General features: G+C 42.7%; 1 protein-coding gene across 22 annotated transcripts in view; it reads left to right on the forward strand.

Moving 5' to 3' along the window:
• LOC108002582 (MAP7 domain-containing protein 1) overlaps window positions 1-16,817 on the forward strand; it is a 142,760-nt gene that overhangs the window by 43,488 nt on the left and 82,455 nt on the right. For 5 of the 22 annotated variants that reach the window (XM_062071205.1, XM_062071206.1, XM_062071214.1 and 2 more), the window contains exon 1: window positions 4,974-7,011. The exons of 15 other annotated variants lie outside the window; for them this stretch is intronic. In XM_062071205.1, the coding sequence (XP_061927189.1) occupies window positions 6,810-7,011 (202 nt within the window). In that variant the 5' untranslated portion in view covers window positions 4,974-6,809. Of the gene's footprint in view, window positions 1-4,973; window positions 7,012-9,079; window positions 9,129-16,817 lie in introns of those variants that run through there. 2 more of the 22 variants (XM_062071239.1, XM_062071233.1) reach the window with 1 other exon arrangement.

Raw genomic sequence — 16,817 nt, forward strand, 5'->3', positions numbered from 1 at the left:
TCCTTCGTTTATGGCTTTCGCGCCATGCAATAAAAGATAGCGAGGAGCAAGGTCGTACTTGAGCGGAGAATTAGAGCGCATTTCGCGCAATCTTCTCCGTTTATTTTTCATCCTCGAACCTTCGATTCCGCGTTTGCGGTGCCGCTTATATCCGGCGACCTCTTTCCTCCTCTTCCTCTTATCTCCCTTCGAAGATCTTGCGAACGAGTTCTAGAATCGAGGCGCCGCGAAACATCCAAGTTTTTCCTTGGCCCTGGCTGCTCCACTTTCGCCGATCATGGCCTATCATTTAATTTACAGAGAGGCAAGAAATCGTTTCGCGGAAGCTTTCGCGATCTAAGCAGCGGCGGATTAAGAGAGGAAAAGAAAAAAGAGGACGAGGATGAGAAAAAAGGGAGGAACGAAAAGGTACAAAGAAGGCCGCGTAGAGTAGTCTTTTCTTCTTTTTAGTCGTGGCTACCTTGGAGCTCTCCGCTCGATATATTTATTACAGCGGAACGAAGTTATTGCCTGTCGAAGCCACGATCATCGGAACGAAATTATTCGCGTTCCTTTTGCGCCTTCTAGGAATCGGCTTGGCCCAATTCCCTACCACGCATCGCCTGCCCGAGTCGACTCGAGTCTTCTTCGAGAAGTCCAGACCTCGTCGAGAATTCGCCAACGATTATTCACACTATACCATACTTTTTTCTCGTCGATCGTAACGAAATCCGAATCGGAGGCAGCGTTTCACTTAGTTCAGTTTCCCTTGTAATTCCGATTTTAATCGGAAACCGACGCAATGGCGAGCGTTGGACTGGGACATGCAACTCGGTCGCTTCTTCGAGATCCGTTTTGTCGTTTATAAAATCGGCTCGACTATATCGATTTTTCCCCCTTCCTTCCACTCCTCCCTTTTTTGAATTTCCCGCCGCGATGATGATTCACGCGGGAATCTCGCGGCTCGATTAGGAACGGAAATCGGCGTTGATTGCCGGAACCTCGTCCCCGCTCTGTTAAACTTGCGGCCGCCGATTCCTATCTTCTTCCACGGAGCGGCGTGTTACACTGCGAAATTGACTCATTTATCACGAGGGAAGGAGAGGGAGAGAGAAAGAGAAGAGAATCGCGCGACTATGTATCCCATTCCAGCGGGCCAAGATTGCGTATCACTGAAAAAAACGGCTCGCGTCGCTTTCACCGCGTGCCATCTGCTCGCAACACGAAACCGCGCCACGTCACGTTTCTTCTTCTTTTTTAATTTTAATTATTCTCGCGTCAACGTTAATTGCGATCGCCTTGGAGAATGCGGTTGGAAGGAAACAGACGCGAAACAGATCGATTCTAATCTGAGTGATTGCCACACTCAGGTTCCGAGATTGCCACTTTTTCAAGGTATCTCCGAGTTTAATGCATAACCGTACGTGTACATTGTGGAGCGTAGGTATACACAAAGGAGTAAAAAGATGGCGAGATTGGCGTGGAAAGCGGACGCAGTTGGAAACGCGCTGTTATGACACATCCTCGTAGAAAACGAGCACGAAAACGGTTATTAAAACCGTTTCGCGGTTATAAATAATAAGATTGGACGTTAAACGTAGATCGTTCTCCGGAAGAAAGTCGCGTGGACGTGATGTAATTTTCGTAGAACCCGGGAGAGAATGTTTTTCTTACTTTTTTTTAACGAGCCAATAATACACGATGATGATGATGATGCACGACGGTCGATTCGATTAAATATGAAAGGATATTTTGCGCTCCGCAGGGGAGAGATGGATAGATTTTCGCGCCAGATGGACAGGCGCAAAAAAGATGGTAACTAATACACGAACGGTACGCGAGGCTACTTTTGGCTACGAGGCCTGCTGGATTGCCGTCACGTCTCGACGCGTCTCGTCCCTTTTCTGGTCGATCGTGTATCGGGCATCACAATGCCGTAATATCATACGATACGCGAGGACTGCGAAATAACGGGTGTTCGCGTGGCGCGCGGATTTAGCGATGATTTAATCCTCCGCGCCACCACTTTTCTATGCGATCCAACGCTTTCGTTTGTCGGCGAGTAGCGGTATTTCGGATCATTGTCGTTTCCCTCTTCCTTGTCCGCTGTGAAAATGCGTCTCGGAAATTCCGTTTCGTGCGCACCTCTCGCGGCACAATTCAATCTTCTCGAATATTTCGAAGCGTTGCATCACGCTGAAATGTTGTTGAAATTCTCAAAACGTTATCTAACTTCCCAAGGTTATCGAACGTTAAATTTTTTTTACCCCCGAAAGCAATGCGAAAAAACACGCGAATCCACGATCGTATCGGAATATCTGGCATGTCATCAAAATCTCATCGTACGAGAGGTTCAAGGTTAGTCCGAGATTGTTCCAAGCTTATCGATATCGCGACGCAACGTCTGAAAGATGATAGTTGCGAAATAACCGCGCTCTTTATTATTTCCTTTTTTATATACATAATCGATCCGAGACGTTTACAGCCGTTCGAAAGATCACCTATTAGCAGAACGATCCAATTTAATCGTAGAAAGAGTCCACGAAGAGTGCGATTCGTCTTATCGAGGCGATAGGACGGGATTACCGCGAACGAGTACCAAGATCTCTGTCAATCGTTGGGTTGTCGGCAGGCTGTCTGCGTCCGGTTGGATCGCTGCGTGCCGCCTCTATCAGACGAGTCGACCGGTGGACTTGGCATATTAGTCCCCATAAAAGGGGCATCGATCGCCATTTGAGCGAGTTCGTACACGAGGCACGCACGCGGAAGATCAAGCCGCAAGAAGCTTCTCCGCAGAGCGGGTAACAGTATACGATCGATGCAGCTTGGTTCAGTTGTGAAGTGCAACGGTCTTAACTTCTCTCGAAAGAAGTTTTTTTCCCTTCCACCGATTTCGCCGTGATATCCATTTGGGTTGAAGAACTTGGATGAAACGTGGCCGCGTACACGTCACGACGAAGTCTCCCGGATTCTCGGTCGAGAATTCGGAATTTCGGTTGCGAAACGAAAACATTTTCGCAGCCGGGTAACGAGAGGGAGACACTTAATAGAACTCGATCGAACTTGATACTGGAAACTCGTAGCGGTAGACCACTTTCATCGAGCAGATAACTGCCTCGATGTTGTAACACGATTTTAAACGAGGCATCCAATTATCCGTTCGTAAATAGTTGGATCAAAGGTCTGTGCAATAAACTTGACAAAATCTCAAGCTATAATAAACCCACCTTTGAACGCGAGAGCGGTATATGATTTAGTATATCTTTATATTTTTGAATTTCCCTTAAAACGCACAAGAATTTATAATCGTTTAATCGTTTAATCCAAGATATGGGTAGAAATAATCCGAAAAAAGAAGAAAACGGAATCGAGTCACGTTGGCTATCTGCAAAACCGTTAAGTCGACCGTTATCGTGAGCCTTAAACCTGATTCCAAACATTTGTCCTTTCACGAGCAAATTATTAAGAATCGGCCCTGTAATAATAATCGAATAATCTCGAATTGAAGAGTACGTACGATAGAACACGAACCGGATACTCGTGTTCTTTCAACAGGATATTTCGAAAGGTTATCGTTTTACTTGATCCATTCGTTTTCCTAAATCATCCACTGCAACTTCGTAGAACGCGATCCGAGAAAAACGTTCTAACGGTCGTCACGTTATGCGAGAATAGTTTGGATGCAGTTTCATGAAACATTGTTTAGCTATAAAAGCGAGGTTCGTGCAAATTGTTAAGCGTCGGCCATGTCGTACGCTCGAGATATTCTCGCATCACGAACTTTTCTCTCTCGTCCGGCTCACGCGTCTCCCACCTTCCTCTTTGAAACCGTTTACGCTCGGCGAACGCGACGCTCGGTTTATCCTAGGCAAGAAAATCGCCTCGAACGAGCCGATCGATCGATCGAAACGGCACGCCGCGTTGTCGTAGCTCGATAAGAAACGCAATAAAAAGTTAGCCAAGTATCTGACGCAGTTCGAGTCGGTGTACAGTTTATACTACTAGACGAGGTGAAAGTATGCGTTCAGTTTGCTTTTGAGATGAGAAAGATGTACGAGAATTTGGGATGTTAAGTTTTTTTGTTAAAAGTCAAACCAGGATTAAATAACTGGGTTTCAATTGTTAAAAGTTAGCTAGTCGAAGAAAATTACCGTTAAAAACCGCGTGAAATTTCATCTACGATAGAATTTTAAGGATTACTCTAATTTTTTTTTAATTATAAATTTTTATTGAATTCGTGAAATATTAGAGGATATATAAATTTTTTTTTAATGATCTTGTTTTTCAAATATGTGGTTCTAGAAATGGATTTCATTATAATTTTTTTATTTTTTTAATGTTTTTTCTTTTCTTTTTCGCCGAGTCAATGCGCCTTATAGCATTTTCAGTACTGTATCCGTTGCACCTGTAGTATAAATATGTATTTACCTGACTGTATGTGCGTATTAAAATGCACATTAATGATCGCAGCTTAAAGATCACTTCCTTCGTTGTTCGGTATCATGCTATGCTATAAACGATTGTAATTACCGTTTAACTGTAATTCTAGACGTAAGTAATTGCCTTTTAACTGTGCGTAGAATAATGTTATAATCAGATGTTTTTTTTTTTTTTTTTACGATCCTGTTAAATCCTTCGAGCGTATACTGTTAAATTGGACAATCGCTCGAGGAAATAAAATTATGCGTGTTTAACAATCGGAAAGACTTAAAAATTTTGGAATTTTAAACAAGAATAAATTCTCATGTTTAAAACGAAGCGTTAAAAAGCTTTTAAACTTTTATTTAGTTTATGGGGCACAAGGGAAGACGGATAGAAATGGCGATGAATAGAACTCCTTTTATACTGCAGAGTGTACAACGCGCAATTGTACTATTGAGACAAACAAATCGTAGGCAGAGGGCATTTACGCGTAGAAAATCCATCAGTTATTAGAATTTCTCGTTCGACGCCAGAAATTAGGCGGGAATTAGCGAGAATTTTTTTTTTTTAATCTCCCAGGTCAACGATCTCATTCATTCGATTTTATTTTTCCTCTCCGTACGAAACGAACGTGTGTGTCGTTTCTCATATTCCATCCGTTTCAATGCGAACATTTATCCGTTCGGTGTCAATTCTCTGATGTAGAGTCGCAATTAAATTCGAGAAATTATATTCAGTCATATAGATGGAGCGTCGATGAAATATATAGATTAGACGCACTACTGTCTTCCGATGCTTTTTAATCTCGACCCCGAACGAAACGAAAAATCCCTGTGTCTACCGGCCGAATCGTGCGTTCGCGTGTTCGGCAATTTCCGACATTCCTCGGCAGGACTCGCAAGCGCGCCGCATCGCAGCGTCATTCAGTCGAATGCTGACCGCCACGCGCAAAAGATCGCGTTACGCTCGATATCCGTGTGTCGTCACGAGTCACTTCTGTCTGCTTTGACAGCCAGTCACGTCTTGCGTTTCTTCATTGTGTTTACATTCGTGATGTACGATCACCGATCGAATACGGTTCGTTTGCTCCCCGCTTAAATCGATTGTCGATCTGATTCGGTTGTTCGTTTCTTCGGTATCTAATCGCGATTTCAGAGAGAGGGCACGTGTTAATCAAACGAACCATATCGAAAGTGTGCAGTGCGTTCAATTATTTGCTGTGGGCGATTCGTATATGCAAACGAGATTATTGTGCTTGGGGACGTTTCTGTTGGCAAACACGATCGATATAAAGAGAAGACGACATACATGGTTTGATTTACGTTTCATCTCGAGCATAGTGCTACGCTAACTTTGAAATCGTCTGAAATTACATTCAACAGAGAACATTGTCACGATCGAGGCACGTTCCCAGCTATCTCGCAGCTTCTTAACGAAGCACCCCGCCTTTAAACGAATTTAACGAGACCACTCGTCCGTACGGTCAATTCGTACCAACCCGCGTGGACTGATCCAGGCGTCCCTCGCGTCTCCTCGCTCCATTAGGGTTGACTGACCGGCCGAGACGCAAGATCGTACTCCGGTCCCCGTGATCAAAGATATACTCGTCGAGCGTGTACGATGCGTTCGATCAATCGCGACACGGTGATATATCGGCGAGGATAAACAAACAGACCGAGCGAAAGAAGATCGGAGAAGCAAAAGGAGCCAAAGGAGCGTAACACTGGTTGGTGATTGTTCGCCGAGAGAGAAAAAGATTTCGAAAAGGATTCTCCGTTACGCGAATCGCGAGCCTAGACGATTCCTAGTTAACGATCAACAAAAGTGGCTGGTAATTAGAGCCGGATTAATTGGACCGCGAAGCAACTCGCGCCGGACGCGATGAAAGAGAAGAGGGGCGCCGCGAGGAAGAGAGGGTTGCTCGAATAAGCGTACTTGGCGCGGCTTTCTTATTTCGGGGATTTTCGTCTCCTCGCGACGAATTCCACCTAGTTTCTACGTGTAAATATTTACGAGGCTGTCAGTGAACCCTGCCGCCAGTGATTGCCCAGAATTGGAATCACCTTTCCACTGATTCGTTACAAATACGTGAATCCATAATAGCTTCTGGTGAACCGTACTCGTCCCGTACTCGTTAGTTAACTATTCAAAGAATATACGTGTTTGTGGTTAGGCCATCGGTCTCGGCCATCGTTTCCCCCCCGCACATTGGACACAGAACGCAGGAAGCTCGCGTAGTAAGTAAAACGCGAGTGGAAAGGTCGAAGAACAGTAATCGAGGAGTGTTGGAGGGGTGGTGGTGGATCGGTCACGAGCGCGAGGAAGCGGCGGCGGTCAGCGTGTCGGGGATCGGGTCGGATAATGCGCCATCGCGCGACAACGCGATTTTCGGCGATCGTGAGGATAGAATGTTGACAGCCCGTTCTGGGCCTCTTGGGCTCGGTGTCCCGCGAACCCTGGGGCCCGCCGAAGGGAGCGACCACCTCTTCCTTCTACCCGAAAGAGCACTGATCATGGACAGCACCCACTTGAGACAGGACCTGGCCGGTCTCGACTTCAACTTGCACCTCAACCTGCTCCACACCGCGCCCCGCGGCAACGTCTGGCTATGTGAGTCGCTACTTTGTACCGAGTCATTGTCTGGGGATGATGGAACGCATGCGGTTTTTCTATCGTGCGAAAACCGAAGGGGGCAGGGAAGATTCCGGTTCGATGGGATTGGTTTATCTAGTTTCTTTCGCTTCTTTTAAAGGGTTCTTTTGAAACGAATCGGCGCGTTTATGGTTGAAACGTGTACGTTTATGGCAAGGACGTAGTATTTGGCCAAATACTATTTCATTCCTTCTTATAAATTATTCGGCGTTTCAAATATTAATGGGGAATCTTTTGTCCTCGGCTCAATGGATCGTTTAATAAGACCGTTTTAACGATCTCGGTAGAGCGTAATCAAGATACGTTTGTCCGGGTTACTTGTTCCTGTCCGAATGGAGAATGCGTTTTAAATTATAAAAATGGCTTTATTGGAACAAGCGTATATAGAATATGAGTTTCGTTTGTTTCTAATTGCACGTTTGCAATTTTTAAACATTTTACTCCGGACGTAAAGATAAAACGTACAGAATTCATTCTTACTATAAACATACCGTTGTTCGTGCACTGACCATAAATCTTTAAAGCTCTATAATATTCTTGCATCGTGGTTCGCGATTTTTATCCTTCAATCCAAATCTTACCGGCTCATTTTTTCGCGATCGAGACGGTTAGGCTGTTAAGTTTTAGTTAGTGGTGTAATGAATTATTGAGCTTGCTCCTCCATCGAAATCTCATTAAATCGCATCCATCTTAGGTCATAATTTCCAATTCAACTTCTTACCACGACCTCGTCAGCCAGCTGTCACGAATAAGAAAAGCTTTTTCGATCGATTCCTCTTTCGCTTAATGAAAGTAAGCAGTAGTTGGAAAGCCGCTTCATTATTTTGATGAAGATTCTGATATCGATTCAAGATGTTTCGCAGTTTTTATAATATAATACTTTTTATTTCGCTTTTTAACGTTACACGTGTTCCTCGAATGATAAACGAGCTATAAACTCCATTAAAGTTACGAATTCTCGACCTCTTTGATCACGAATCGTAGAATCGTTTGACATCGTTTCGAGACTCCATTGCTTTTCAACAAAAAAAAAAAGGAAAAATCCAATAAAATCGTCACCGGCAATCATCTAGATTCGATGGAAATGTCAGGCAATTCGCGTCACACGAAAGTCTCTCTCTCTCAGTTTTTCCGTCTCTCGTTTCGATCATTCGCATAGCGAGACAAAAGGGCATAGAGGAAGAGAATGGGTGCTCGAAAATGAAAATCCTTGCCCTCGCGATGACGACAAGGGTTCGAAAAACAAGGGTGCGCGTTATTAGTCCATAAAAGCGGCACCCGTACGACAAGTCTCGCGTTTCATTTCGTTTTATGATCTTCTAAATCTGGTCCGTTCGATCGACTTTCTATCGTGTATTTTTCATAACTTTACGTGATATAAACGTAATTATATAGATACGTAATTATTCCGTAAAAGCTATTTATCTATTTTTCGATAATTATTTCATTTTTGTAAATTTAATTTTGTAAAAGTAATTATCGCCCGTAATCGAAACGGACAATACTCGCTCGTTTCTAATATTTATCGTTAAGACAGCTAACGTGCTCATAAAAAATTAACATATCACTATTGCGGTCTCGTTAGAATATTATCATTTGTATTCATCGTTGACTCTGTCCTGCCTATTATAGTTTTCGCTCCAACATTTGTTACACGATGGTTACTATCCACGCTTGCTCGGGGATAGATAATTATACGCCGCTATAAACACTCCATTTCTTTTTTTTCATTGCATCGTTGAGGACACTAGACTTGGCGATGTCGTCAACCACTGTATCATTTTTTCGTTGGTACAGTTAGATCACTTATCGTACTAGGACGATCTTTTCCCGTTTTTAATGGCGTTCATCGCATAGGTAGCTGTTATTCCAACCGTGGTCTAGAAACTCGCAATTTAACGAGACAGCCGGTAATCTCTGTTTACGTTTCTGTCCTCTATAGAAACAACAAATTCCGCGTCGCGTTTCTTAATAGCGCGTGGCGTTTGGACAACGGTTCTAATCTTTTACTTTTTGCTAATTATAGTTACCACTTTTATGTCTGCTACGTGTCGACAGATGGAACGATAAAAAAGGTAAGCGCGTAATTTTCGAGCGAGGTTACGACCATTAATATTTCTCTATTTTTCGCGTTACACCAGTTCTATGTCGAGGCTTTCAATCTTGTTCCACTGCTTTTTCATCAATGACACACTCTCGAATTATTTTCATTTTTCGTTCCCAGCCAACGATGTCAGTGTCGAGAATTCGCATGAAACACCGTTGCGAAAGTTGGTTCCGCGCAATCTGGCGTAATTTTCCACGTTCCATCGAAATTCATCGAAATTCGATGGATCGTTATATAGGAGGAAAAAAAGAAAAAAAAAAAAAAGGAAAAAACGCGAAAAAAAATCGTTTGAACGTGTTGGTGCGTTTTCTGCGCATTTCGTAGAAATTAATTGCGATACGTGCATATTTCGAGATTGTCGAATGCGCTCGATTCTACGGCTATACGCCTGTCTATACGTAAGTCTGCTTGATTACAGATAATGTGGCCGTGCTACGTTCTTTTCCTTATATAACGCGAGAAAGGTGGAAACGAACCGACAACTTTTTTCATCTTTTTCCGATTGTAAATAAACCGTTGGGCTATGACGCGGTTTGGAACACGCCTTTCCAACACGTTCTGCCAGAAATTGTAGCCAAATAGTTTCTGTACAGGATCGACCGTCTAATCGTTTAAATTATTATTTTCATTTATTATTCGATATTTATCACATAATTAAATAATCTTTTATGATGACATTTTATTTTTATTTTTAATTAATTTTTAAAGCTATTTTTTTCTTTTCTTTTCTTTTCTTTTTATTTTTATTTTTATTTTTTTTTCCACATCCAACCTCGTAATTCTTTTCCCTTGTTAGTCACGGCAATAAAAGCATTATCTTTTTAAAAAAAAATTTCGAGATCGCATCATCCGCAACAAAGAGAATTCTCATCGCTCGACTCGAAGAATAAAAATAATTGAGATAGCCGCGTTAAGCAATCCACTTTGTACTTACATTCGAGCGTAATTTCTCGAAAATACCGAACGTTTATCCAATTTCTAAGCCATTGTATCCTCCAATGTTGCGCCACGCTTCGTCGAATTATCATATCCCTCTCGTTTCCACGATTCTCGCCAGCCGATGAATCGCGGATGAAAATACGGGAGGGCGTTTCTCGTTTCGGACGTAAACGAACGAGAATTATTCGCAATTCCATCCGAACAGCTGTGCAGATATTAAACCGGGTGATGCGTAATCGTAATAACGTTTTCCGTTATTACGCTGTCGTCGCGGAATTGTCGAGGCCTCGTCGATCGTTGGTCGACGTGGGAACGCGATAATGATTAACAAAGGCGCGTTATTAGCCACGCTGCAGAAACGTGAAACGAAGTTAACCGTGCACAGAGGCACAAAGGCACGAACCAAAGTGTGCAGATATATTGTTTTCCATGGTTCGGGCGCGGTCACGCCGTCGTAATCGCATTTTTCAACGAGTCGGCCTCGCGCTTACCAGATGCTTCGGGCATCTCGTTCTTATCCGTCCCGCTTGATAAAGATCGCCGCTTCTGCTCGTTCAATTTGAAACGCTTGTTTCAAATGGACGGCGACTCGAAGGATTTCGTTTGATTATTTTGATTTATCATTTCGTTCTACATTTGGCTAATTGATCGCGGCCTTTCTTCGGAAAGGAAATTTTGGAGGAGGAAGATTAGCGATTAACAGTGAATTGATTTTATAATCCTTTTTCTCTCTCTTTCTATATATACATATAAAATTTGGTACATTTAACAAAATTTATTTTGAATTTTACTTGCTCGGTAATTTTCATAAACTATTTTAATTTTATATTTTATATTTAGCTACATATTATATATCGATTATAGATTAGATATTAAAGTTGACAGGTTCTTGAAATAAGTTTTTATCTCTCGGTAAATCGATTAAAGTTTTATACAATTTTAAGCTAATATAATTTTTATTCGTTAGATTATTCTATTAGATTATTCGATAGTATTTTTTTTAATAGTATTTTTTAACAGTTGTAGAAAGCACGAGAAAGGAATGAGGTAACGAATAATTGTATTTTCTTCACGCATAACATACGATTAGAAAAATTGATCGTAAAGATTTATCTTTAATTCTGAAAAATAAAATCGTTGCATTTATCGACTACAAGCAAACGATGAGATTATCCGCTATTACTAATCTGTGTTATCTTTCACTCGTTTTAACGGTGTTTACCATTACCGTGGTCAACGTTACGTTCGCGATAATAGAAATTTTGAAATTTTGAATTTTTCTTTTTAAATTCATAAGTTGAAGCACACATTGAAATGCACATCTGAGTGAGATGAAAAAAATCTCTCTTTCTAAGATGTTAAAAAAAATATGGCCACGTTAAGATTCGGTTGGCATCGAATTCGAGAGACGCAATTAACGCAGTGAAGCGTCGTGAATTTTCATCACGAACTTCCCTCGAATCCCAAATGCGGACTAATGTCCCCGTAGTCTGGTTAAGCCAGGTTTCTACTACTTACCTCTGCGATTTCTCTCACGAAACTTCGCCAAAGAGTTAATCTCGAATGAAACACGAATATCGTTCGTTAGCTCATTCTCATTGTATCCGTTAATTCAGTCCTCGATCACGGTTCGCTGAACCGATAAATCGTCGCACGATTTCTCGAAGATTCTCCAGTCGTTGCGATTATCGATCTTTTTCTCTCTCTCTCTCTCTCTCTCTCTCCCCCTCTGAAAGCCTTCGCGTTATCTGCGGTGGCCACGTTACCATCGCGTATTTACACAACGTTGATTCCACGACACCTAGAATCGCGATACACGCGATGAAGGGAAAGGAGACGGATAAAAAAGAACTTGTTGTCGCCCAGATTGAATCGCATTAATTATTTTTAAGCCGCGGTCGTGTTAATTAAAGACGCGACCTTACCTTGAAGCTTGGTAGTAACAGGCCACGATTTACTAACCGTGCATGCGTTCATTTCCCGTGTCCTTTATCGTTTATCCCACCCGATTGATCGTTGTTAATCCGATCAATCGTACAATAATTAACCGGTTAGGCAAGATTGTGCTCGTTAAGCTATCACGTTTCGTGTCACGTCGACTTAATAACACTTCGAACCGATCAATAATTTTCTTCCTTTAAATGATTCTCTTCTTCCTTTTTCCCCTTTTTTCTCTCCTCATTGTCCGATGGATTCCATCCAGAGCGCATTCTAGAGTTTTACAACGACACAGACGCTAATCGAATTAATTTCTAGCGAAAGGCGTTATCGTCGTGGGCGGCGGTGACACAAGGGAAGAACACGAAAGGCTCGACCTTCGATACCACTTTTCCACCACGGCTGATCTCCACGCGAAAACATTCGATATCGAGCGACTCTCGCGCAACCCAACGAGTAATCCTTGTCACCTTCGTCGACACCATCCGGTCGATAGTATCCGTGATGATGCTCCGTTCGATGCATAATTGATCATGGAACGTCTACGCGAGCATTAGATCGGGGACCACGATATTTCGTGTAATTCCGTGATCCCGATTTAACCGAACGACGAAGCAAAATTGCGCCGGCGACCCAGATATCCGTATCTCTCAAAATAATTAGGGGATGGTCTGTCGAACAGTTTTATTCCAATCTGATAAAACGATCGATTAAAAATATATTTCCCTGGAAATTACGATTTCGAAAGCTGCGATAACTGCGGGCCTATTTGCATTATTTGACATTGAAAATTGATCGACGTCTGCTTCGTTGAGATCGATTTATGACCTGGTGTCTCGATCTTCAAAATATCGTGCAAGGTATGTTACACGTTTGGTTGTGCGGAGGATGAAAGATTCGTGTTACGGACGAGTAGTTAGCAGTTTTGAAGAGACACGAGAAAGGGAAATTATTTTATCGTCGGAGAGGCTCGAGAGGCGCGGATTTTGTCGCGTTTACGTTACCAATGCTTTAACACTCTTGGCTATCGGCATGTCATAATCCCGAGGCTATGTCACGCTAAGTAATAGATCCATTAGGCGAGTAGGCACGTCAGACTCCTTTGACCCCTGCGCCAGACCTCACTCTACGCTCCTCACTGGGTGGTATTTGCATATCCGATGATACGGCCAACAGATTCAAGGAAAATCGTTCGCACTTGTTCAATCCATCTCGATAATTGAGGCGTGGATCAATTGAAATTCGTCTCAGTAAATTTCAAACGATCGCGCGATTCTACACATTCTTATAATCTTTTAATTGCGAATAACTTGTGCTTAACACCTATAACCGACGGCTTTTCTTTTATTTTCAGGTGAGTATCCTTTCCAATCGTTCTAACGACACTTTGCCACGACAGCTCGAAAACTGCACGTGAGTATCTATTCGTCTCAATCTTCGACGAGAGAGAACACATGTATATATAAAACATTCATCGTCAAATTTTTAACTATCGTAAAAATTAAACGTAACGAACCGTTGGAACCAAATTTCTCTTCACACGTCGACCAGTTTTTCCCGCAATTAACGCGCTTAAGGGTCGAAACGATAACAGCGCGAATCGAAATTCCGTGAGTAACGATGTTAATGAACGTATCCAGTGGTTTAACCACGCCCCTATTGACGAATCGATGCCGCGTGTGTCTCGAAACGTCCATCTCTCGAACCGGAAATGCGCGTGTGCCCTAATGACGGGCCACGTGATCGATGAATTCGTTTCGGTATCCTTGAACGCCTATCTCGTTATACAATCTCGCGTTACGTGTGCGAATCTTTGTCGGGGCTAACAAGGCGCGGTACCGAAATGATCGATTCGCCAGGAATTTTCACGGGGAGATCGTCGCGCCCCTTAATCATTCGAAATTACGACCGCGTCGCTTATTTTCTCTCGTTTTTACGTAATATCGAAGCTCGAACGCGACTTCGCTCTAACGAAATAAAAAGTTATTCGATATATATTTCCCTCTTTCGCGTTTAATATCATCGAGATGGAATTTGGACGCGCGGGGCGTCGAACGGGAAGGAATTCTACAACGACCGCTTCATCGCGATGGAATTCTAATTAAGTTTATCATAGTGCGATCGAAGTTTAATGTTTGGATAGACTAATTCATCGAAACCAATCGCTAATTGGTTGCTTCGAGAAAGCTATTCGAGATGGAAACTATAGGAGATTTATACGAGTGGATAAGAATATTCACGGATACTTTTTTAATCAACTTAATAAATTTCTTCTTAGAACAACACGATCGAATAAACTTCGGATATCTGCCAGAAGAGTTGCTCCACTTTCGAATCTTTAGATTGCCTCGAAACGGTCTCGTTAAATATTTAACATCCCTTTCCACGCGTTCTATACGTCTTCCCGAAATCGTACAATTTAATTCCTTTCGCAGATTCGTACGCGGCAATCGATAACGGCGTCCCTCGAGTATTCCTTTCGAACTGTCAACATCCGATGCAATTCTCCAAAATCTCGACCCCTTTAAAAGCGTGGCCGCGGTTTATTCGACACGATTGACAAATAAATCCTCGTCGATGGAAAGAATCAGCGTCGATGAATAGAAGCCGACCGCTCGCGGATTCTTCGCGAGTCAATCGTCGCGTTCTTCGCGGTGCTCTTTCAATCGAATCTATCGATGGAATCGTAGAGGGAGTATTTATATTCCAGATGGACTCGGTGATATTTCACCTTTAACGGCGAAACGTCTGTTGAAGCTTCAGAAGGTAGAAACGATTGTACGCGTTATCAAGATGGCACGCGAGATAGGAGAAGGTGTGTTTCGACTCGTTATTGGCAAATAACGAAGAAGTAATTCTCGATTGATTATGACAGCAGCGAGGCTAACGCGATGCCAACGAACGAAATCGGTGTTAATTTACGGAATGGTGACGCGATTCTCTTTGATGGCCGCGTGTGTTAATGACAGATGTTGAGAAGTCTGGGAATTTAGAAGTGCTCTCTTCGATATCGATCGAGTTAGACGCGCTCCGATTGGGTCCGCTTAACTCGACCCGAGTCTGCAAAATTACGCTGCGAACCGAGTTCACTCGATACCTCGAATCCTCCACTAATTATATCCAAACACGTTGAACGAAATTTTTACGAAATGGAAAACGGAAAATTATTTCATCTATTTATACTCTCGAAACACGAAATCTCTTAACGAAAGAGACAACGAAACATCTGCGTTCTATTGTTCTCAAAAGATGTACCGGAGAATTATTACGACGAAGCGAAATCATCGTTCCATCTTTTTCCTCGTGAGAAATTCCACCGAAATCGACGAACGAAAGCGAAAAAATTCGTCCTAGAGATTTCCCTATTTCGTGTCTCTTCGAAAAATATTTAAACTTGCGGTTAATGTGGGGAAATCGTTTCGAAGCGGTTGCCAAATTGCGTGCGCGGCGTATAATCCGATTTATAGATCAGAAATTGGGTGAGGCGACCTAGCACCGCGGATCAATACCTTTTCTAGTTGTCCTTATGAGAACTCGTGGTTCGGAGAATTTCTGCAAGGGGAAATAAGAAAACATCCCTGGTGTCGTTCTATTTAAACGCAATAGAATCTCGAAACGTGGATGTTTACGAATAGTTTTCTTTATACGCTGTGCCTCTTGAAAACTGTTTCAAATCTATCGAAATTGCAGAGCTCGAACGATTCTTCTTTTATCGTACGTATCGTCCCTTTATTCGATGTGACAAAAGAAGGTACGATTCCCCGATCAATTCTCGTCCGTTATTCACCGGATGACGTACGTCTCCGATGATTCGTGCGATGTTGATATACTCGGCGAGAGACAACAATACATGGACGTCTAAATGACGAGGAACTCGGTCGATCGAGACTCGGCGTCGCTCGAATCGAGGAGGAGGGGCAGAGATGAAGTGGAAACGATTCGCACGTAGTCAGACGTGGATCGTTCCACGTTTATTCCTTTTGGCGCCGTTAAAAATTCCGATTCTGAATGCCACCCGTAATGTGCGCCAGCCATATAGCTATTCTTTGTCGTTGAATCCTCGATGCATCGGCAATGAGAAAGAGGTGAGTCACTGTTGAATATAATAATGGCGCCAATAAAAACGATCCTGACTTCTGGCTTTGGTCTTGATTATTTCTGTCAGTTTAGAGAAGGAACGTTTAATTTTAGTTGACATTATTATTGTAGGAACGTTGTAGAGGTTACATTTATAAATAAAATAAGAACGTAACGAAAGTTCGGTTTATTGGGATTAGAAACTTGTCTCGGTTTCAGTTCGATTGTTTCCGTTTGATCCGGTCCAATTCGGTTCCATTTGATCCAACGTTTCCCGATCATCTTCAACGCGCGAACAATTAGAAAAGTTGGCAGCCAATTCTATATCGAGAAATGTTTCGAAATTTTCCGAAGACTCGATCCTTGAATTCTTGAGAATTCGACGAGTAAAACAGATGTAGCGAAACTTCAACGCAAAAATATCACATCGTAGCTTCGTCGTTCCATCTTTGCTTCGCGCTAGAATCGAAGAATCGAGACAGAGCGCGAGCCTCTCCATTTTCACGACTTCTCCTTCGATTTCTCACACGTCAGCTCTCCCTCGATTCTTCCATACAGATCCTTCCCTCCATTCCTTCCTCCACGGAAACCGATTTCCTCTTCCCTTCCTCGCTTCCATAGAAATTCCAAGACATGGAAACCAAATTCATCGTAAACTCGAGAAAGGAAGCGACGTCGATCGTGCAACGTCCCTATTACATCT

Source organism: Apis cerana, linkage group LG2 (genome assembly GCF_029169275.1).
Source record: "Apis cerana isolate GH-2021 linkage group LG2, AcerK_1.0, whole genome shotgun sequence".
Lineage (NCBI taxonomy): Eukaryota > Metazoa > Arthropoda > Insecta > Hymenoptera > Apidae > Apis > Apis cerana.